General features: G+C 44.1%; 1 protein-coding gene across 1 annotated transcript in view; it reads left to right on the forward strand.

Annotated features, from left to right (window-relative positions):
• Positions 1-21,938, forward strand: part of FTO (FTO alpha-ketoglutarate dependent dioxygenase) — a 265,813-nt gene that overhangs the window by 81,852 nt on the left and 162,023 nt on the right. Inside the window, exons 5-6 of the mRNA XM_056862878.1 lie at positions 1,200-1,343; positions 9,989-10,108. Coding sequence (XP_056718856.1) covers positions 1,200-1,343; positions 9,989-10,108 — 264 coding nt within the window. The remainder of the gene's footprint in view (positions 1-1,199; positions 1,344-9,988; positions 10,109-21,938) is intronic.

A 21,938-nucleotide genomic window follows, 5' to 3' on the forward strand; every position in this document is an offset into this window, starting at 1 on the left:
TGCACATAAAAAATAAATTTGATTCCAAAAAATCTAACAATAAAATCATTAATAAAAACAGAACCTGCAACTTTCAGATGCAATGTTCTAAGCCCTAGTCCAGCGGTTCCCAACATTTTTGAGTCATGGAGCACTTTTCAGGAGAGAAATTCGTCACGGAGCACTAATTTTCACCTAGCACCTATATACTAAACCGTATGACAGTAGTATTTTTCTTTCCAATCTCTTCACGGAGCACTAGGAGATGATTCGCGGAGCACCAAGTGCTCCTTGGAGCACAGTTTGGGAACCGCTGCCCTAGACACTATTGGTTCTCCATCTTTTGTTCATTCTCTGACTTCAGTGGGCCACAAAATAATAAAGAACTTTCACTGAATGGATGGATCTCTCGGAGTACATCTTCTCCACTTGCCCTGGGCCTGTTATCTAAGGGTAACTTTCCTTCTTATATGGATTCTCTGGTTAGTCCAAAGTTATGTAGAGTCTTTATGCATTCAAGATTTAATTGCCCTTTTTCAATGGTTTTGCTGGGCCGTATGCTAAAGATCCCTTTTTCAGACCAGCTGTGTCCCTGCCCTCTTCAGTCAGTGGACTCCTTGGTACATATCCTTTTGCACTGTCCTTACAACTTAGGCTAAAATGGATCATACCATGTTTTAACCAATGGCCACATCTTCTCAAGCAACTTTGGAGCAAAAGGTTCAGTTCCTCTTAGAGGACTCTGACCCTCAGCGTGCTTATTTTGTTGCTCGTTTTTTGGAGTTTGCAGAGAAGAGATGAAGGGAGATGTTTTTAGAGATGGGTCTTATTTAAGTTTTATGGTTTTATTGTTCAAGACCTTGGTCTAAGAATGGGGAAAGACAGACAGACAGACAGACAGACGGGAATGGTGAAGACCTGTTCTGACCCAGTATGAAATGTTAAGACAATTGTTCCCAACCCTTTTTCCTCTCTTTACTATGTACTATCTAAAAAATTCAATAAAATATATTTTTTAAAAAGACAAAGAAGAAGGAAGGAAGGGTTGGATCTATGAAAACGTAATGCAAATGCCTTTCTGAACAGTCTGCCAACCTGCCTGCAATTTGATCATTCTGTTCGCATTCTCTGTAACAAGGCATAGCATTTTGTTTTTATGGTTTTGTTTTTGAATCAGTTGTTCTGTCTTTGTCCACTGATACCTTTGGGATTTGTTACAGTGCTCTCAAGGGACCCTTCACTACATTTTGGGCCAATGCGAAGCCGCCCTCCAGAACCTGCCTGCCGACACCGATTTGAAGGGCGCGTCTTTGCAATCTCTGGATATTGCTGTTATAAAACGAGTGGAGGAAACTCATAATGAGGTGAGGAGGAGGTTTGCGTGGAATGGGAAACTTCATGGGATGCACAGAATAGTGTTTTTGCACATGTCGTTGTTAGTCGAAGGGCCCCTGATCTGCAGCAGGACGTATAGATGCTTGCAGAAGTTTCTAGGTTCAATTCCTGGCGTCTTTAGTCCAAAAGATTTTCAGATGGCAGTGTTAGGAGAAAAGCTTTGCCAAAAAACTTGGGAGACTCGTTGAAGAAGAAGGAAAAGAAGAGTTGTTTTTTTATACCCCTATTTTCTCTGCCTTTAAGGCATCTCAAACCGGCTTACAATCGCCTTCTCTTCCTCTCCCCACAACAGACACCTTGTGAGGTAGGTAGGACGAAGAGAGTTCAGAGAGAACTGTGACTAGCCCAAGGTCACCCAGCAGGCTTCATGTGTAGGAGTGGGGAAACCAACCAGGTTCACCAGATTAGAGTGGGTATCCCAAGTAAGCCCTATTTTTCCTTGGGATCTGCCGAGCCAAACACCGCTGGTGGGGCCCCTCTCAAGTCCTTGGTGAGCCAGAACACATAATTCAGGGGCACCTAAGTGATTTGATAGGTCTTCTATTTTGGCTCCCTGGGAGTACTGCGCAGGGCTTGTCAAACAACTGGAGGGTTCCAAGATATGACGACGACGACGAAGAAGGAAGAGGAGTTGTTGGTTTTTATATACTGACTTTCTCTACCACTTAAGGAAGAATCAAACTGGCTTACAATCACCTTCCCCTCCCCACAACAGGCACCCTGTGAGGTAGGTGGGGCTGAGATAGTGTGACTAGCCCAAGGTCGCCCAGCTGGCTTCGTGTGTAAAAAGGTAAAGGTCCCCTGTGCAAGCACCGGGTCATTCTTAATCCATGGGGTGATGTCACATCCCGACGTTTACTAGGCAGCCTTTGTTTACTGGGTGGTTTGCCAGTGCCTTCCCCAGTCATCTTCCCTTTACTTCCAGCAAGCTGGGTCCTCATTTTACCGACCTCGGAAGGATGGAAGGTTGAGTCAACCTTGAGCCGGCTACCTGAAACCAACTTCGGTCGGGATCGAACTCAGGTCAGGAGCAGAGCTTGGACTGCAGTACTGCAGCTTACCACTACGCCACGAGGCTCTTAATGGCTTCATGAGTAGGAGTGGGGAAACACATCCAGTTCACCAGATTAGCGTCTGCCGCTGATCAAACCCGGTTCTCCAGATCAGAGTCCACCGCTCCAAACCACTGCTCTTAACCACTACACCATACTAGCAGACCTGCCCCCCGTTTGTCTTCTGGGGCCTACCACCTTTCGTTCTGATAATCGCCCCCCTTTTTCCTGCATCTCCCTCCAAGTCCCACTTGGGGTGTGTGTGTGTGGGTATCCTCCATAGGTTTCAAATTTGTATGGTAAGACTGGATCTCAACTGCATGTGAGAAGGGAGTCTCACATGTGCTGGCCTCTTGGTTCCCTCTGTGGCCCTTTGCAAATGTTAGCGTTGGGATTAATTCCATATGACAGCGGCCCTCCCCCCTTCTTAGCAAGCCCTCTTTCTGCCACACATGTGGGCAACTGATCTGCGGTTTACATTGCTGTGGAGACACATTTCTTTACCAAGCGCTGCTGTAAATGGGAAGCGTAGACATCTGTGGTGCTAATGCCGGTCTTTGATTCTTCTTTTTGAAAAAAGAAAAGAGAAAAGACCGCATGCTTTTTGTATACTAATTATAGGGTAACTTTTGGAAGGTTCATGGCCCTAATACAACTGGTATGTTCCTAATCTGTGAAGCATGTGTTTGAAGGCAACCTCAATTTTACATTCTAAATCTTGGATTTGACACGATGATACCAGAAGACTTTTTTTTTTTAAGTGAAGGAAATTCTGATTATTAAAAACAAGAAAAATGGTGATTGTGAGTACAGATATCGCCAAGCATATTTGAGTTGTCTCTCTTCTCCGTAAATGAGTTAAGGCTTCTGTGTATGATTGACTAAAACATCGTCCTGATTAAGCAGCAGGAGATTAAAAATAAATACAAGCATAAATACAATAAAAAAATAAAACTGCTGCTATCATACTGCCCTTGTGGTGAGACCACACTTGGAATACTGTGTACAGTTCTGGTTATCACACCTAAAAAAGGATATTGCAGAGCTTGAGAAGGTGCAGAAAAGAGCAACCAAAATGATCAGGAAACTAGAGAAACTGCCCTATGAGGGACGGTTAAAATGCTTAGGGCTGTTTAGCTTGGAAAGAAGGCGGTTAAGGGGAGACATGATAAAGGCCTATAAAATTATGCATGATGTGGAGAGAGTGGACAGGGAGAAGCTTTTGTCCCTCTCTCATAATACTAGAACACAGGGTCATCTGCTGAAGCTGGAGGGTGAGAGATTCAAAACAGATCAAAGGAAGTATTTCTTCACCCAACACATAGTTAAATGGTGGAACTCACTGCCCCAGGATGTGGTGATGGCTGGTTACTTGAAAGGCTTTAAGAGGGGAGTGGACATGTTCATGGGGGAGAGGGATATCCATGGCTACTAGTCAAAATGAATAATAATCATGATGCATGCCTATTCTCTCCAGGATCAGAGGAGCATGCCTGTTATATTAGGTGCTGTGGAGCACGGGCAGGATAATGCTGCTGCAGTCGTCTTGTTTGTGGGCTTCCTAGAGGCATTTCTGAGCATGTATATAATCACTGCTTTTTCTGAGCATGTACCTCTGTCCGGCATGGCAGTAACCCCACTCTGCAACTTTTCCTTGACAGCCTGAAAGATTGGCCACCCCATCTGCAAATTGGATCTGGCTATAGTGATTCTGGTATTTATCACCCTTTGACTTGAGAACAGTAATGGACCCTAATTGAAGCTTGACTGGACTTTATGGAGCACCTTAATGGTTAGATTGAAAGCATCATTAAAAAAAACCTTCATAGATTTTACAGAGACAGCCCCTATTCCGTTTGTTAAGCTTAAACTGTGTTTGAAATGCTTGGCTGATATATATATCAGCAAACAGCCCGATGAGCTTATTGCAGTAACTACCTGGACAGCTCTATTGAGGTACGGCCATTTTTTTAAAAAAAAATGCTGGGCCACACATGGTTGTTACAGAATGAATTAAGTTGCCTCTTCTAAGCAGTCAGGTGATTGTTTGGTCACTAGTAATTTATCTTGAAATATATGATCTGGCAGGGCTGAATGAATGCTGAGCTGTTGATCTGGCTGAGCCATTTCTGGCACTGGAAATAGATTTATTCAGCTCATGGATGTGTCTAAAATGGTGCTCCAAAATCATTGGGGGCGGGGGGAACCACTCATGGGTAAACTCCATTATCAGAGAAAAGAAAAGTGTTTGCCAGACAGAGGTTGAAGTGCATGAGAAAAAAACGAACCTTCTGTGGCAAAGAAGCAAGGAGAACGGGCAACGCTTTGGCATTTGGGACATCAAGGTCCACAAAATGGCGGCTTAACTGATATGTCAGAGGAGGAAATGGATGGTGTAAGGTCCTTGGAGTTGTAATAATTGTTGAGCTAACATAGTGGTTAGAGTGAGGGTCCTCAACCATGTCGAACCTCTGGGCATTTTTGGAATTTTGAGAAAGGTGCCAACAAAAAAATGGCTGCCGTGGAGGATGGAGGATAGTCACAAAATGGCTGCCACGGGGAAGGGGTAGACCTATCTCTGGCTGTACGACAACTGGTTGCTCACATGATTGAATTCTCTTCCGTACGCATGTAAACATGCCTTTCCCTACAAATCCAGCTGTTGCACCCGAGCTTTTTTCTTGACAGGCCAACTTTCTGCATGTAGGGACGCTCCTACAAAGGAATATCCCATCATCTGGGCCCTCAACAGCAGATCCAAGTCACAAGTTTACCACCTCAAATAAATCAGCTCTTGGCCGGTGTGCAACATTTCTCTGGATGTGTGTGGAAACTGTTGACATCAGAGACCGGGGAGGGGGGGACCTGGGTATGAATGGGGGCCCAACTGGGCCGGGCTAACAATGGCTGACCTCTGATTGTCCAAGAGTGAACTTCAAGTTGTGCTGTTTCCCAGTGATCCAGCTTCCTCTGTATCCTCGTGCCCATTAATCATTCCCTCCAGCAAAGACGGGTGAATTGTCTGTGGCCACCTCGGCTTTACACACACCGCAAAGGTGTCGGTGGGGCCAGACTGTGAGGTCGCTGCTGAGAAGAGTGTCACTGTACACAGCCTGAGGAAGGTTGGTGTGTGTGTGTGTGTGTGTGTGTGTGTTTGGCACGACACAGCGAAATGGCAGCCCAGCCAGTGGGCCGTCTGGCATTGAAGAGAGGAAATATAGATCACCTTCCCAGGTGGCATTTAATAACCTGAGTGCCTTTAAATAATTGACGGAGGACCCCCCGGCTCCCCAAATGTCAGACGGCGTCGCTGGCCTCCCCCCTCTCCCCCCGTGCCTTATTGACTGTAACTCTGAAAGTGCGCCTCTCATAATAGCTTAAAGGGTGAGCGGAGCCAGGCTGATGCAACGGCGAGGTAAATCAGCGTGGTAAACAGAGGAAGATCAAGACAACAGAACGGCGCGGCGGTGCATCGCTCGGCTTTTTACAATGCGCTCTGAGGTGGTACAGTTCGGCTAACTGCTAACTGCCCATCTGGCTTTTGCTACACAGCATTGCTCAGTTGAAATAACACTGTCGACACAAACATGTTTTTTTTAAAAAGCCCTTTGTTTGAATTCTGGATGTAATGTGTGAATGTTCTAGATCAGGGGCCCCCAACCTTTTTAAGCTTGTGAGCACTTTTGGAATTCTGACACAGTGTGGCGGGTGCCGCCACAAAATGGCTGCCACTGAGGTGGAGCCAGCGACAAAATGGCTGCCACTGAGGTGGAGCCAGCCACAAAATGGCTGCCACTGAGGTGGAGCCAGCGACAAAATGGCTGCCACTGAGGTGGAGCCAGCCACAAAATGGCTGCCACTGAGGTGGAGCCAGCCACAAAATGGCTGTCAGTGAGGTGGCACCAGCTACAAAATGGCTGCCACTGAGGTGGAGCCGGCTAAAGAATGGCTGCCACTGAGGTGGAGCCAGCTACAAAATGGCTGCCACTGAGGTGGAGCCGGCTAAAGAGTGGCTGCCACTGAGGTGGAGCCAGCCACAAAATGGCTGCCACTGAGGTGGAGCCGGCTGCCACTGAGGTGGAGCCAGCTACAAAATGGCTGCCACTGAGGTGGAGCCGGCTAAAGAATGGCTGCCACTGAGGTGGAGCCGGCCACAAAATGGCTGCCACTGAGGTGGAGCCGGCTACAAAATGGCTGCCACTGAGGTGGAGCTGGCTAAAGAATGGCTGCCACTGAGGTGGAGCCAGCCACAAAATGGCTGCCACTGAGGTGGTGCCTGCTACAAAATGGCTGCCACTGAGGTGGAGCCCGCCACAAAATGGCTGTTGCAGCTCACCTTCAGTCACAGTGAAGATCCTTGTGCTGTAGTGGCAGCTGCTGCCAAATCAATGTTTTTAAAAATCTGCACAGCCTCTCAGATCTCCAATGGCCAATCAAAAGTTTTGCTGGGCAAAAGCCCCAGCTGGCCCTGCCCACTTTTTATAAATACTTGGCGGGTCAGCAATTCCCATGGTGCCCATGGGTACCATGTTGAGCACCTCTGTTTTAGATTAATACAAGCTGGGGACCCCCGATGAATCATGAGTAGTGGAGGATGTCCATTTGGAAATCTCATCCAAGGCTGCAACCTCTCAAAAGTCGGAATGGGCAAATTTTCTCGTATTCCCTTTTCCCGTTTCAATGACACTCAGCTACTCTTACTATTATGAGCCTCCTGGAGCATGCTCAATCTTTAGCAGGTTGGCATTTTGAGGAGTTTCCCCTCCATTTAGGTTAATTTACAAGGTTATATGTTTGACACGTCTGGGGAGCCCCCCCCCCCAATATGTAGAGGCCCAAACCTTGTCTGTGGGTGGCTTGGTTTTGTAGCTTTCATTATTTGCACAGGGACCAGCCAGTGTACTATTTTGATACAGTGATAAAGCCTATTGGGGCAAGCCAGTGTGGTGTGGGATACAGCGTGGTGTAGTGGTTAGGAGCAGTGGATTCTAATCTGGAGAACCGTGTTTGATTGCCCACTCCTCCACATGAAGCCTGCTGGGTGACCTTGGGCTAGTCACAGTTCTTTGGAGCAGGGCCTCCGAAGATGACTGGAGTGAATGGGTAGATTCATATGGGAGGAGGCGCTCCTTAACGTATGTTGGTCCCAGGCCACACAGTCCTTTAAAGGTCAATACCATCACCTTGAATTGAACCCAGAAGCAAGTTTGAAGCCAGTGTAGATGGAACAAGACTGGTGTGATATCCTCAAAAGCTGCCCCCTACCTCAGTTAGGTGTCTCCTTTTGACCAATAGATGGATCCCATGCACATTTCTTTGATGTTTCCAAAATATTAATAAGATAGGAGATTGTCTGTCTCTGTCTCTGTGTCTCTCTCTCCCCCCCCCCCAAGTATAAACCGGACTCCTTCCTTCCATAAACAAACCACAGTTTGTTTGCCACCATAGAGGCCCAACCGTCAAACAAACACTGGTAATTTGAAATCCAAGGGTTGGATCCTATGATTTCCATCTATTATGTCGTCCTCCAACTAAGAAAGACTTCCTTCAACAAAGCTTTTCTTCACTAGAAGAAGCCTTTCTCCATAAAAAAAGGAAAAAAGAAAAGAAAAACCCAATCTTCATTGGAGGAAGACTTAGCAGAAGAGAGTCTAGGATCTAACCTCTATTTAAGAGTTGAAGTTATAACTTTTTGTATATAGCACCCCAACCACTTTTGTGTGATTGATTTTTTGCAGGGGAAGATTTTAAAATAAATAAATCCCAAAGTAGACATCCTTATATGTGGCTAATACCGCACATTTAATAAACTTTGTTTGAACTCTGTTAGGGGAGAACATATGTTATTAAGCCGATATGCTAAGAACAGTTAAACTGTTCGTGTAACCTTCCTTTCAAAACTTGGAAGGTTTACCTCTGTTAACTGGGATCTGTTAATCCTGCCAATATGTTTTACCAACAGGGGTTGTCTTTAATTTTTTCCCTCCTGCATCTATAGTCCTTTTTGTTCAAACAGCGCCTATTGAAAGCAGTTACACACATCAAACGGGTGTTTAGCGACTGTCAACTAAAATCACTTTCAGACTTTTGTGTCTGCTCTGTTTAGCCTGGGGGAGGAGGAAGCCAACAGGGGAGCGGAAGGGAAGTGAGAATATTCTCATATGAGAACTTAATCAGGGTGGGATTTTATTTTTTTTGGTCAGTATTGCACCGTCTACAGGTGTCTCTTTGTTCCTGCGTCACAGTTAAATAAAGGTAAGCAGAACAACATTCTTTGCGGGCACAGGTGCCGATTGAAATGGGATTTGTACCTATATGTAAAATTCAAGCACAGTTGCCGAAATTTCCAGCTGACCAAAGCTGCAGATTACTTGAAATAAGAAGAGAAGGGAGTTGGGTGCGATGGGACGGGAACTAAAGGGGTATTGAGAACAGATCTATGCTTGAAGATTGACCAGCAAGTTATGAAGGTGCAGAGTTGTTCTCTGACAACAGTCTGATGACGTCACAAAATGGGTCCATTTTAGAAAGGTTTTACAACTTGGCCCTTCATCCCTGCTCATTCTTTGCCCAGTCTTGTTTCCCTCCGCCTCACTTTTTAAAGCAGGGGTGGGGAACCTCAGGCCCGGGGGCCGTTTAAGGCCCGCAAAATAATTTGGTCTGGCCCTTCGTGGGTCCTGGCAGATCTCTAGCTCAGAAAGATCTAAGACTGGCAATCCACCCCCTCCCGCAGACAGGAATAGCCTCTATTCAAAGCGGATGTGAGTTTGTTTTGCCAAGAAAAGGAACCTTTTTTTCCCCTTGCAGAAGAGTTGTTAGTTAGGGAGCTGCCCAAGAAACTGTATTAACCCTTTCCCACCTGGGCCATGGAGAAACGTATTCCCTCTGTACTACAAGAGGGCTGGGGGCGGAAGTGGCTACAATGGAGGGGTGGGCAGGGCCAGAATGCATGGGGGGGGGAGTTCTTAGCCAGTGTATCCTCATATCATCCCTGCAGGCGGAGGTAGCAGGAGCAACTCCGGTTTGTGGCTGGACGTCTACTCCTGGCTGGTGCAACAAACCATCCTTTGCCACCATTTGGGCAAGTGTGCCACCAGTTGGATGCCTGCCTGCTTGTCCACGCTGGGGGGCTGTCATCTGGGGCAGCTTCCTGCTTGGGGCTTGGTCGGCTAATTTTCAAGTTGATAATTTTGTATGGCCTGCGAATGATATTATAAATGTCCATATGGCCCTTGGCGGAAAAAAGATTCCCCACCCCTGTTTTGAAGCCATAGGGGGCCCTGTTTGGGTACTTTTAAACTTGCAGAGGGGTGAAACAAGATTGCCTGTCACTGTCCTGCTTCACGACAGATTAGGATCAGGTCCTCCTGGCAATTTTAAAATAGTGACGTTTGCCCCTAACATGGTGGCCACCGGTTGGCCCTTTGGCTGCTGTCATGTCTTATTTGGTCCTCTTTTCCTTGCTCTCGGCCTATACACTCTCTGTATTTTGCCATTTTCTCAGGGTAAGGGAAAATAGATTTTTTTAAAAATTCCCTGTGTCATGTTTTGTATTTTTATAGGTTGAATTTGAGTGGCTGCGGCAATTCTGGTTCCAGGGTAAACGTTACAGAAAGTGTACTGAGTGGTGGAGCAAGCCAATGGATTCTCTGGAAGGATTTTGGAGAACAATGGAGTTTATAGTGAGTACCGGTAACTGAGCGGACATCTTTGGCACTACAATTCCCGTTGTTTTCCGGATGCCGGTTACCCTGTTCCTGTTTATTGAGCAACATCTTGGATAATACAGAGGATACTGTGGAGGTTCATAGCACAGGAATACTTCCACCCTCATTGAAAACCCATTTGGGTTCATTTAATGAAAGTTAGTTAGAAAAAGTTATAGCTGCTATTTAAAATTCCTTAAGTACAGTCAGCAACTAGCAGATCCCGGTCCATATCTGCCCCGTGCATGTTAATCTGTCCCCATAGCGTGAAATCAGATGTGACACTGGGAGATCCATGAATGGATCTTAGGTTTTTAAAAGGAAAAAAGCAACCAGGCAATTTTCTAAATCAGGGCCTCAAACTGCTGCTGTTTTCCTTGAAATAAAGATCTGAGATGTTCCAGTCATGGATCTCTGAGCACGATGTCTGGTTTGTCTTAGGTACCAGTTCTGAAGTGAGATACGTTTACAGGAATCACAACCAAGTTTCTTCACTGAGCGTTGGTTCTTTTTCCTCCTTGCTTCCTTTTCTTGTGATGTGTCCCTTTCCCTTGGTCAGTCTTCCCGTAATGACAGTATTCAATAGACAACTCTAGCATATTTATTGATTTATTTTATTTACATCACTGATACTCCACCTTTCTCCCCAACAGGGACCCAAGGTGGACTACATCTTTCCCCACTCCTCCATTTTATCCTCACAACTTTGGTCGGGGAGGGGAGGGATATAAAGTTAATAAATAAATAAACCCTGTGGAGTGGGTTAGGCTGAGAGCATGGGCCTGGCTCAAGGTCACCCAGCAAGAAGAAGAGTTGTTTTTTATATGCCGACTTTCTATACCGCTTAAGGAAGAATCAAACCGGCTTACAATCACCTTCCCTTCCCCTCCCCATAACAGACACCCTGTGAGGTAGGTGGGACTGAGAGAGCTCTAAGAGAGCTGTGACTAGCCCAAGGTCACCCAGCTGGCTTCATGTGTAGGAAACCAACCCGGTTCACCAGATTAGCATCCACCGCTCATGTGGAGGTGGGAATAAAACCCGGTTCTCCAGATTAGAGTCCATGGCGAAGTGGGTATTTGCACCTGGTTCAACTAGATCCTAGGCCAACACTCTAACCATTAAAGTACATTGGCTTTCATATAGAAATAGAACGTTGGAATATAATATAGGAAGAACCCCCCCTTTTTAAACATTTGCTTCCTTTAACTATTTTTAAAAAAACATTAAGGAGGAGAGGAGAAAGATGTAAGCCTCTTTGGTTCCCATTGGGGAGAAAGGCGTGATATAAATGAATAAATAAATACATTTATACACAATTGTTGCAAAAATAATGTTACATCAATTTAATGGGGAAAAATTTGGCGTAGGGCAAACCGGAGAATGAATAGTGGCATGATCAGTTTGGCCAAGGGAGAAACAAAAAGTACTTGGCAACTTTCGTGTTGGAAAAACGGAGCTATGACATGTGGTTGTCCTGGTCTCTGCCTTGAATTCTGGCATGCGCACAAACAAATCCCTTGTCCAAAACGTTTTGGTAGTAAGTTCTTCTTCCCTTTTGATTTTGCCATGTTTTCTGTTGTGAGCTCCCTCCGTGTAACTGTGGTACTTTGCAAGGCCAAAGCAAGATTATCTCCTTGTTAGTTTATCTCTGCGGTGTGTCGAGAACATGGAAAACCTGAAAACCCGGGGGATTCTCTGGGGCTAGGTTGTCTGCAACTGGTGTGGCGTCTCCATGTGTCTCTAATTAGATACATGATGCCGTTGGTGTATCTCCTTTCAAAAGGACTTGGGATGATATTTATCAGTAAGCTTGGGATTTTTTTTTTTCTGGAGGGGGCAGAAGCTGCTTCTAATTGAAAATCTTCAAGAACGGCTTTAATGTTTGTGACTTCTAACACATTTATCACAATTAATTTCAGCTATGGAGAGATACAGAGGAGAATGTTAATTGGTATTATCTGTTGTTTTGGTTGTGTCTCTAAGTAAATTTGGGTCCTTATTATAGCTGGGCTTCAGAATCCGTATTTTCAAATAGGCTGTTTTTTGTTTCATACCTACCCAGTATCCCAAACTGTCCTTTTAAAAAAAGTAAAATGCTCTCTGGCAGCAGGGGGCACTGTTGAGCTGCAGTTTTTCCTGCTAGGTTTCTGCAGCTCCACTCCAAGAAAAACGTAATGCTTCTACATGACTGTATAAGTATCGAAAAATGTACCCCTGTTTTTTCAAGTTAACCATAATCTCTAAGATTCCATAATACAGGAAATCAATTGTGGGTTAACAAATTCAACAGCAATTTAACATTAAAAAGTGCAGCATGTTGGGGTAGATTTGGTTTCTGTAGAATTTTCAGCTAAAAAAATTATCTTTATGTTCAGTGCATTTGATTAATATAAAAAAAGGAACATTAAAAAAAACATTTTAAAAATGTAAATTAAACAAAAGAATGAATTTGACTCCTTTTCCCCATTCTCCATTCTAGTTTCTTCCCCTCATAGAATTGAATGTTCCCATTAAGAGAGAATGCTTAATTTGTTCATCTTAATTTGAGTTTAAAGAGCTGGATGACCTCTGCTATATATTTGAAGTCTATGCATATTTGGGTATTTGTCTTTATTTCCCTGCATTTTTCTTCATTTATAGATCTGTAAATTAATAGTTGAGAGTTATTTCATTTATAATGCATTTAGTTCTCTGAACGTTCCAATATAAAATCATATTTCTCAAAGGTTTCCCTCAGTGTATCCGTATTTCTCTGATGTCTTAATTTTTTTTTATATTACAGTAAGTATGATCTCTCTTTCTCTCTCTTTCTCTCTCTCTCTCATCCTAATGTTTATTCTTGGCATTTCTTTCCCTAAGGATGATTTTCCCTCCCAACTCGTTCTTGTGATGTAAATGTTAAACCTTTCATTTGAATGACATTCTGATAAAACCCCATCCCCCCCCCATTATTACTTCATGAATTTGTGAACAGTTAAAGGTAAAGCAGTTTAAACTAAGGGCCACCCTTCATTTTCATTCTCCTTCCCGTCCCCCCACCTCTTAAAAAATTTGAAAGCTATTCAAATATTTGCTTTTTAAAAAAAATTTAGTCACCCAAGATTAGCGTGTTATCATGCTCAGCATCAAGATAAGTTCTCGGCGAATTCAAAGGCAGAGTTACCATTTGAAAAGGGTTGTACAAGCTTTGCTTTCTGGGTAGACTGCTCTCTGAAAAGCTGAAATCTCATGTGATGCCAAGTGAGTCTTGCTGAAGCTGTTTCAAGATTCAATGCAGAGACAATTTGTCTCCCAGGGTCTAGTATCATGCAAAACCTCGCAAAACTGACATTTATTTTACCTATAAAAATGCTTAACGTTGCCTCAAGATGGGGGAGGGGGAGAAGGGGAAAGATTTTTTTTTTAAAGAAACCAAGGAGAAGCGGAACAATTTATTTCCCCCTCTATTGTGATCTAAAACTATTTTTTTGTTTGCAAACTGTAAATTTTAAAAATTGCTGTGAATGACTAATTCCTAAAGGGGTTTAAAAATGTAAATCATGTTATAGGATATGAAGTTCTATTAATAATTTATTATTATTATTATTATTATTAGTAGTAGTAGTAGTAGTATGTCTGTTTAGTGAAAGATCCATGTATTTAGAGTGCAGTTAGCCGTGGTGACCTTCATTCACTTCAGTGAGTAAAGAATTATTATGAACATGTATCAGCTTCCACAAGGGCCAGAAATCTCAAGGAATTCTCATTATGCTAGGTAGGTTAAGCTCCAATTAATCGCATCAATTTCTGGAAGAATTTGCTGTTGTGGGGCGGGGGGTTGACCCTAAAAATACAAACCGAGAAAACAATTGGGCTGAACAACAAACCGCTGTGGGCAAGTGAAATGTTTCCTTGACTTAACGAAAATTCTCTCCTCGGAACGAATAAAACAATTTCAACTTCGAGACATTCTTCATTAGTATAACAGGTTGGTTTCAAGAGATTTGAAACCATGCACATGCTGAAAGTGCTTTAATTTATTACTCAGCAGTCTTCTTCCACCTCGTTGAATGGATTGTGGCCATTTTTTGTGCTTCCATCATAGTAGCCTTTCAAGTACGAACGGACACTGCAGGATTGCCTCGCATTGTATGGGGGAATAAATTATGATATGTTTGTATTATCTCTCTCTCTCTCTTTTTTTTTTTTGCTTGCTCAGCCCCCAGGAGGCTTTTCTCTTCGCCCCCATCTGCTCTCCAGAGAAACTGGAAAGGCTTGGGAAAAGTCTCATCAGTTCCACCACTGGACCTGTGCAAATGCTGGTATTCATGCACTGCCCTTGAAGATGTGTGTATGTGTGAATGGATAGGAGGGTTTGATTACCCTTTGGGAGGCCTTTGGAAGGGTTTGATTACCCATCAAAATTAAAAAAAAAACCCTAATGAAGAGTAGTAAGAGGACAAGGTACAAGTTATGGAATGGGCCAAACTTTGATGGTGTTCATATCTAAAAAAACAAAGTTCAAAGGGATCGGGTGTGATGGGACCTGATTCTAGTGAGAGCATTTAAATTGTGTTGCTCTCTCTTTTATGCATGGACACCAGCAGCAAGGTTGAAATGGCATGCGAGGTATAAAAAACATCAGTGGCTAGAAACTGACCACATCTCATTGTTTCAAGATGCAGCTAAAAATAAGTGTTCATAGTAATGAGTGATACCCTTCCCTGTTCCTTAATTTTAAGGTCTGCAATCTAGCTATAAGTTTCTTTTTCTTTGTTTCATTGGCTTTCGTTCCTTGCTTATTCAGAGTGTTGGCTTTATCTCCTAGCTGCTGTGTCCGTGTTTTAAGATATGTCAACGCTTCTGTGCTGTTATTTGGCTTTGATTTCAGCAAGGCAAGAGCCGGTGTTTATTAAAACTTACAAGCCTTGGAGCAGTGTAGTGCTCGAAAGTGTATATCTTTAGTTGTTGAAAAAGACGCTAAATATGTATGCTAAAGTATTGATGCTAAAATTCCATTAAATAAAAAAATAACCATAGCAACAGGCTAATAATGCACAGTCATAAGACAACTTATAGAAGAGGAGGATTTCCCCAACAATTGTTAACAAATAGTTTTTAATGAGAGACATTATGGTTAGATACATTAAATTAAGAACATTCACAAATACGTAAGTCAGTTAATGCATGTAGAGCTTTGGTATCATAAAGTAATATATTGTTAGACATTAATATGGCAGTCAAACAGCAGCAAGGCATTCACATTTATGCTCCAGAATTTTACCTCTCTATATTTCTTTTGTGCTTACTGGAATTTCCAGTGTCCATTTTGTGGAGAATGAAAACTAAACAGCCTTCTCTACCGATTCTTATACAGGGGACAGAGGCTGCAAGGGACATTGGTGGGCATTGTGATGTTGGTAAACGATAGCAATCGTGTGCAACTGGATTTTCCTGTGCGGACAAGCCAGTCCTGTTGTGACTGATTCCTAGAGAGCCACGGTAGCGCAATATCTGCTGTTGCGTGGATGCTGCCTGAGAAGCTCCGCTTTATAGTGCCTCGACAAATTTACTTGGGGAGTTAGCGGAGTTGATTTCTCTGCAATTTACAAGTGCAGCAAAGATGCTGAATTCTAAATATTCCCTAAGAAGGCCAAGTTTGTACAAGGTTCCGTTTTCTTTCTTTCATAGAATATGTTTATCTACTAAATCTTCACTCTTGAATGGCAAAACATTAAGGATGTTCTGTGGGCAGTGTTTTGTTTTGTTTTAATGGACTTTAATTGAGAAATTAAACTCAAGGTGTAACATTGTTTTCTTCCTTCCTTCCTTGGGCAGCCCGAATCGAGACACATTACATGCAAATGAGCCCGACTGATTTCCACTGGGGGTTTACTTCCCAAATAAATACGTTAGGCAGTGACGCTGCCAATCTCTACAAACGAGGGAGAAAATTCGCCACTCCACGGTTCCTGAATTACTATCGTTTTTTTTTAATAAGCTAGTTTCCTTCTATATCCCCCTCATATAGATATATTTACAATTCCGAGAGAATTCAGAGCTAAGCTTCCAAAACAAAATGTGTGCTCAAAGCACAAAGGGCCATGTTTATGATTCTCTTTGAAGTAGGTTTTTTTTCTTTCTCTCTCTCTCTCTTTTTTTTGCAATAGGATAAGGAAAATTTTAGAAACTGTCTGATAGTGTTCAGGGTAAATACTTAAACCCCTTTAGAGAATTTCACACACAGATACTGTGCAGTAGAAAAAAGGATACTTATGTTCCTTATGTTCCTTAAAGCTTCTACAGCCTACAGCTTTGTACTTAAAGACAGAGGTGTTGAATAGAATTCTACCGAGGATACATCCAGTGACAATATCTACAGGAACATCAGAGGAAGCCAATGGATAGCACTTTCTTTCTTTCTTAACCCTTCCGTGAACAAGCAGAGATTCATGTCGGCAAAGAACTGATTTTCTCTAGCGATGGAATTGATTGGGAGGGCATATTTTTCCCCAGTGACACGGGAGGTAAATATTGTACAACTCTCACTGACATATGGGGAATACAGAGGGCCAGAGGTAACCCAGGACAGTGTATGTGTAATCTCTTTGCAGTCGGGTGTCCGTATTGTCCTGTTAAGGGATGGCTTACCCGTATAGAACAGTATAGTAAGATCCCAGTTGGGAAATGTGTGCTGGATTTGGCTGTATTCTTGCAGGAAGTCAAAGACATGGTTGAACCCCTCAAGTTAGTGTAAGCCACCCTGAGCCCGGTTTGTGGCAGGAAAGGGCGGGACAGAGATTGAGTAAAATAAAAATTAAAAAGCATTATTTAAAGTGGAAGGTCAGGATTGAATCCAGACCAAACTGGCAATTTCCATTAATTCCCCCTTCCTACTGCAGGCCCCTCTCATGCCATTCTTTGGGGTCCCCTATCTCTCAGGATCACCGTTTTGTGGTGATCAGTGGGCTACAGTTGGGGTGTAGTGGTTAAGAGCGGTGGTTTGGAGAAGTGGAGTCTGATCTGGAGAAATGGGTTTGATTCCCCACTCCTCCACATGAGCTGCAGATGCTAATCTGTGAACTGGATTTGTTTCCTTATTCCTACACACAAAGCCAGCTGGGTGATCTTGGGCTAGTCACAGCTCTCTTGGCGCTCTCTCAGCCCCACCTACCTCACAGGTATCTGTTGTGGGGAGGGGAAGGGAAGGTGATTGTAACCCGGTTTGATTTTCCCTTAAGTGGTAGAGAAAGTCGGCATATAAAAACCAACTCTTCTGCTGATGAAAGGTGTAGCACATCTAACATTGGTTCTCGTAGGTTATCCGGGCTGTGTAACCGTGGTCTTGGTATTTTCTTTCCTGACATTTCGCCAGCAGCTGTGGCCGGCATCTTCAGAGGAGTAACACCACAGCTGCTGGCGAAACGTCAGGAAAGAAAATACCAAGACCACGGTTACACAGCCCGGATAACCTACGAGAACCAATGAACTCTGACTGTGAAAGCCTTCGACAATACATCTAACATTGTTTATCCTTATGCTGTGACAGGCAATGTTGTACAGCGGTTGAAGTGCCAGATTGCAAGTGAGGAGACCTAGATTCAAATCCCCACTTTGTCATTCAGTTTACTGGATTAGAATCAGATCGGGAATGGAGGTCATGTATATTAGCCTCAGTTTCTTAGAGGAAAGCTGAGGCATACATGTCGTAAGTGGTTACAATTAGCATGTAACACTATCACAGAATCTGAGGAAGGATCTGCACCTTGTTGGACAATGCCCTGCCCTAATAATTCACCTCCTGGATTTTCTTGTCCACCTATGATCCTACCTGATAGTCAGCTCAAGAATAATTTGAGACTCCAAGAAAGAGCAAGTTAGTAGAGAGCAATCCTAAACAGGTCTGCTCAGAACCCTACTCAGGGCTATACAGTGCAGCTTACTCCCAGGATCGTGGCCGGATTGCACTGCTAAAGCCTCAATGGCTCTAAGAACGGTTGCAAACACAATTAGAAGAAGAAGGGTTGGTTTTTATACCCTGCTTTTTCTACCGAAAGTAGTCTCAAAGCAGCTTACATCGCTTTCCCTCTCCCACCCCCCAACAGGCACCTTGTGAGGCAGGTGGGACTAACAGAGTTTGGAGAGAACTGTGACTGGCCCAAGGTCACCCAGCAGGCTTTGTGTGAAAGAATGGGGAAACCAACCCAGTTCTCCAGATTAGAGTCTGCTGCTCATGTGTAGGAGCGGGGAATCAAACCCGGTTCTCCAGATTAAAGCCCTCCGCTCTTAACCACTACACCACTCTGGCTTAGATGGTTGAGTGGATATAAGAGAAGAATTTCTACTTATACTAGGAAGAGTCTGTGTTGTGCACTATGAGGATGACCAAGATGCTGCTGTGCAGGTCAGGGGAGCATCTTATTTAAGAAGTCATATTTGCCACCCCTATCTATACTGTTTCCTAAGCTTGGGGAACACAGTTACTTCATAGTTTTAAATTCAAGGCATACGTCTTGCTGGAAAAGATATTTCCCAGCAAAAAAGCAAGTGAACAAAAATTATGCAGACATATATTCTCTTCAATTTTGGGATAGTCGAGTTAAGATTGGTATAGGGCCCCCTGTTTATCCCTTTGGTTACCCAATCAGACCATACATTTAGGCCTCGGCACCTGGGATTTTTAGCCAGGGTTTGTACCAGTGCGCTCTTGGGATGATGTCAAAGTCCAGAAGCCAAAGCCTGTGCATGAGGGGATCAATTAGAATCATAGAAGAAGAAGAAGAGTTGGTTTTTATATGCCGACTTTCTCTCCCACTTAAGGGAGAATCAAACCGGCTTACAATTGCCTTCCCTTCCCCTCCCCACAACAGACACCCTGTGAGGTAGGTGTGGTTGAGAGCTTTAAGAGAGCTGTGACTAGCCCAAGGTCACCCAGCTGGCTTCATGTGCAGGTGTTAGAAAATCAACCCAGTTCACCAGATTAGCATCTGCCGCTCATGTGGAAGAGTAGGGAATCAAACCCGGTTCTCCAGGTCAGAGTCCACTGCTCCAAACCACTGTTCTTAACCACTACACCACCCCGGCAGAGGCAAAGGGGTAGCCTCCTTTTGCGGGAGGGCCTCTTCCCCTTGCTTGACATTGGTCACAATCCAAAGATCCGTGCACTGAGGGGAGCGTTTCTACATACATCTTTTTTTCTCAAGCTGTTCCCCGGTGGGCTTTAAAAAAAGGAATGCATTTTGCAGGGGAGTTGGTTGGAGTGAGAATGTAAACAGAAACATCCGCCCGCGTAGATGACCCCAATCACTCAAGTTATGGACTTCCAAAGATGCAGTCCTGTTGCATTTTGAAAATTAATCCCACTGGGAGACTGTTGACGATATGCTGTTTTCAATTCTGGTGATTTTAAAACAAACGGAGCACCCCTAGTGATGTGAATGTTTGCATCAAATCCGTACCCACCATTCGCACGCAGTTATTTATCTAGCCTTTTATTTCTTTGATCCTGCAACTTGTTTGTAAATGAATTCTACCTTCGGCTGTTGCACAGGAAACCAAGCCCACAGCTTCAATAAGACTTATAAGTGATAAAAATGAGCCTTATTTTGTATATTGTAGGAAAAAGGAGCGGAGCTGTGCTTAGAAGGTAAACAGCTTTGGGATCTGCATACACTAAAAGGCTGGTTCTGCAACCAGGCGGCTGGGATGTTGGGTTACTTGCCTCAAATCAGTATGCCAGAGGGCATACACTTGTGGCATTCGCATCGGAGTGAACATATTTTAGCCCGTTGGCTTTGGAACCGGACTTTTAGCGCCAGCAGATCCACAGGCAGTTTCCCTTCTTCGCGTCGAAGAAAGATGCCGTCCAGGAAACGGTTAAAGAGAAGAGGTTCCAACCCTTCCATCTCGGCTTAGCTTCTTTGAGCAATTATTGGGGAGATTTCACTCTCCGATATTAACTTTGGAGTCTCTGTGTCTGGCAACAGCGTGGGCAGTTGAGTTTAAATCAAGCAGGCAATAACGGCATCCTTGAAGTCGGCTGAAATCAAGATGCTTTTCTTGCTTCTTCTTTTTTTTCTTTTTTTTGGCCGTTTGAAGCAATCGCGGACCCTTTTGTTAAACCTCGGTGTACCCGCTCACCTACCCCCAAAAGCCGAAGCCAAGTAGGAATGTTTGCTGTTTTGTAACGCGTCTATAAAGGTCTACAAAGCCAAGACCCAATCCTTATCTTGGCTTCAGCCGGTGGAAGGGTGCTGCTCTCCGTCTTATAAAGATTTCTGGCACAGTGAGAAAACCTGGTCAGTTTCAGATTCTTTCTTGGGACCTGTCTGGAGTGTTGACAAGCAGCTTGCCTGAATATTAATACACTCTCCATCATCAAAAGCTGTTGCATACCCAAAGGATGAGAAATATTTTAATCAGCTTTCAGCTTGTCTAGCAAGAGTCAGTTTATTCCTCTGGGATTATACATTCGTGCACTCTTCTTTTTTTTTTGTCTCGCTCTCTCGCTCTTTCTCTCTCCGTTACTTTGAAAATCAGAGGGAAGGAAGCAAATTTTACTCTTTTCTCGGGGTGCCTTTTGCTTTGACTCGGGGGGGGGGGAGAATTTTAAACAAGGAAATCACAAAGAACGGTTTGTTTGTTCTCTTTAACGTTGAGGGGAACCGCCCCTTTTACCCTCCATTCCTAGAGGTCCGGGACCCGGAGAAAAAAGGGCGAGGCTCGGTTAGTTGCTGGAGGAAGCAGGAGCATCAATCTGAATCCCTCCCGGTCTACTGTCTGTGCCTGTCTTAATAACTTGATCAGATGGTTAATCACCAACCCTCCAGACGTAAGGGCTGCTTCACGCTTCAGGTTTTTAGGTGCACTTTTCAGATTTCAGCGGTCGCCATGCACAAAAATGTGATCATGGCGTACAGGTGTTTAAAGACATGTACATCTGTCTCTCTCTGAGCAGCTCGGGGTGGCGTATATGGTTCTCCCCCCCATTTTATCCTCACAACAGTCTTATAAATAAGGTAAAATAGGCTGAGAGAATATGACTGGCCCGAGTTCTCCCAGTGTGGTTCAAGTGGGGGCTTGAACCTGGATCACCCAGGTCCTAGTCCAACACACTAGTCCAGAGGTCCTCAACATTTTGAGGCCTGAGGGCATCTTTGGATTTCTGTCACAGGGTGGCGGGTACAGCTACAAAATGGTTGCCCTACGAGGCAGAGCCAACACAAAATTTCAAGGAGTGAGGTTATGAAGAAGAAGGAGAGTTGGTTTTTATATGCCGACTTTCTCTACCACTTAAGGAAGAATCAAACAATCACCTTCCCTTCCCCTCCCCACAGCAGACACCCTGTGAGGTAGGTGGGGCTGAGAGAGCCGTGACTAGCCCAAGGTCACCCAGCTGGCTTCATGTGTAGGAGTGGGGAAACAAATCCAGTTCACCAGATTAGCCTCTGCTGCTCATGTGGAGGAGTGGGGGAATCAAACCCGGTTCTCCAGATCAGAGTTCACCGCTCCAAACAACCGCTCTTAACCACTACACCACACTGCATAACTCCAGTAGTAACTCTTCAGCACTGAAGGCAGAAGATCTTGTTTAGCAGATACCTTTTAAAATAAAGATGTTATTTAAAAACATTTTCTTGCATACACACAGCTTACTTTCAGGCACACAATGAAGATCCTTGTGCTGTGGTGGCAGCTGCGGCCAAAACATGTTGTTGTTTTTTTGATTGGCACAGCCAATCCGGTCTTCAGTGGCCAATCAGAAGCCCTGCTGGGCAAAAGTCCCACATGGCTTCCCACTTCCTAAAAATACTTGGTAGGTGTC

This window comes from Euleptes europaea, chromosome 17, assembly GCF_029931775.1.
Source record: "Euleptes europaea isolate rEulEur1 chromosome 17, rEulEur1.hap1, whole genome shotgun sequence".
In the NCBI taxonomy this organism is placed as follows: domain Eukaryota; kingdom Metazoa; phylum Chordata; class Lepidosauria; order Squamata; family Sphaerodactylidae; genus Euleptes; species Euleptes europaea.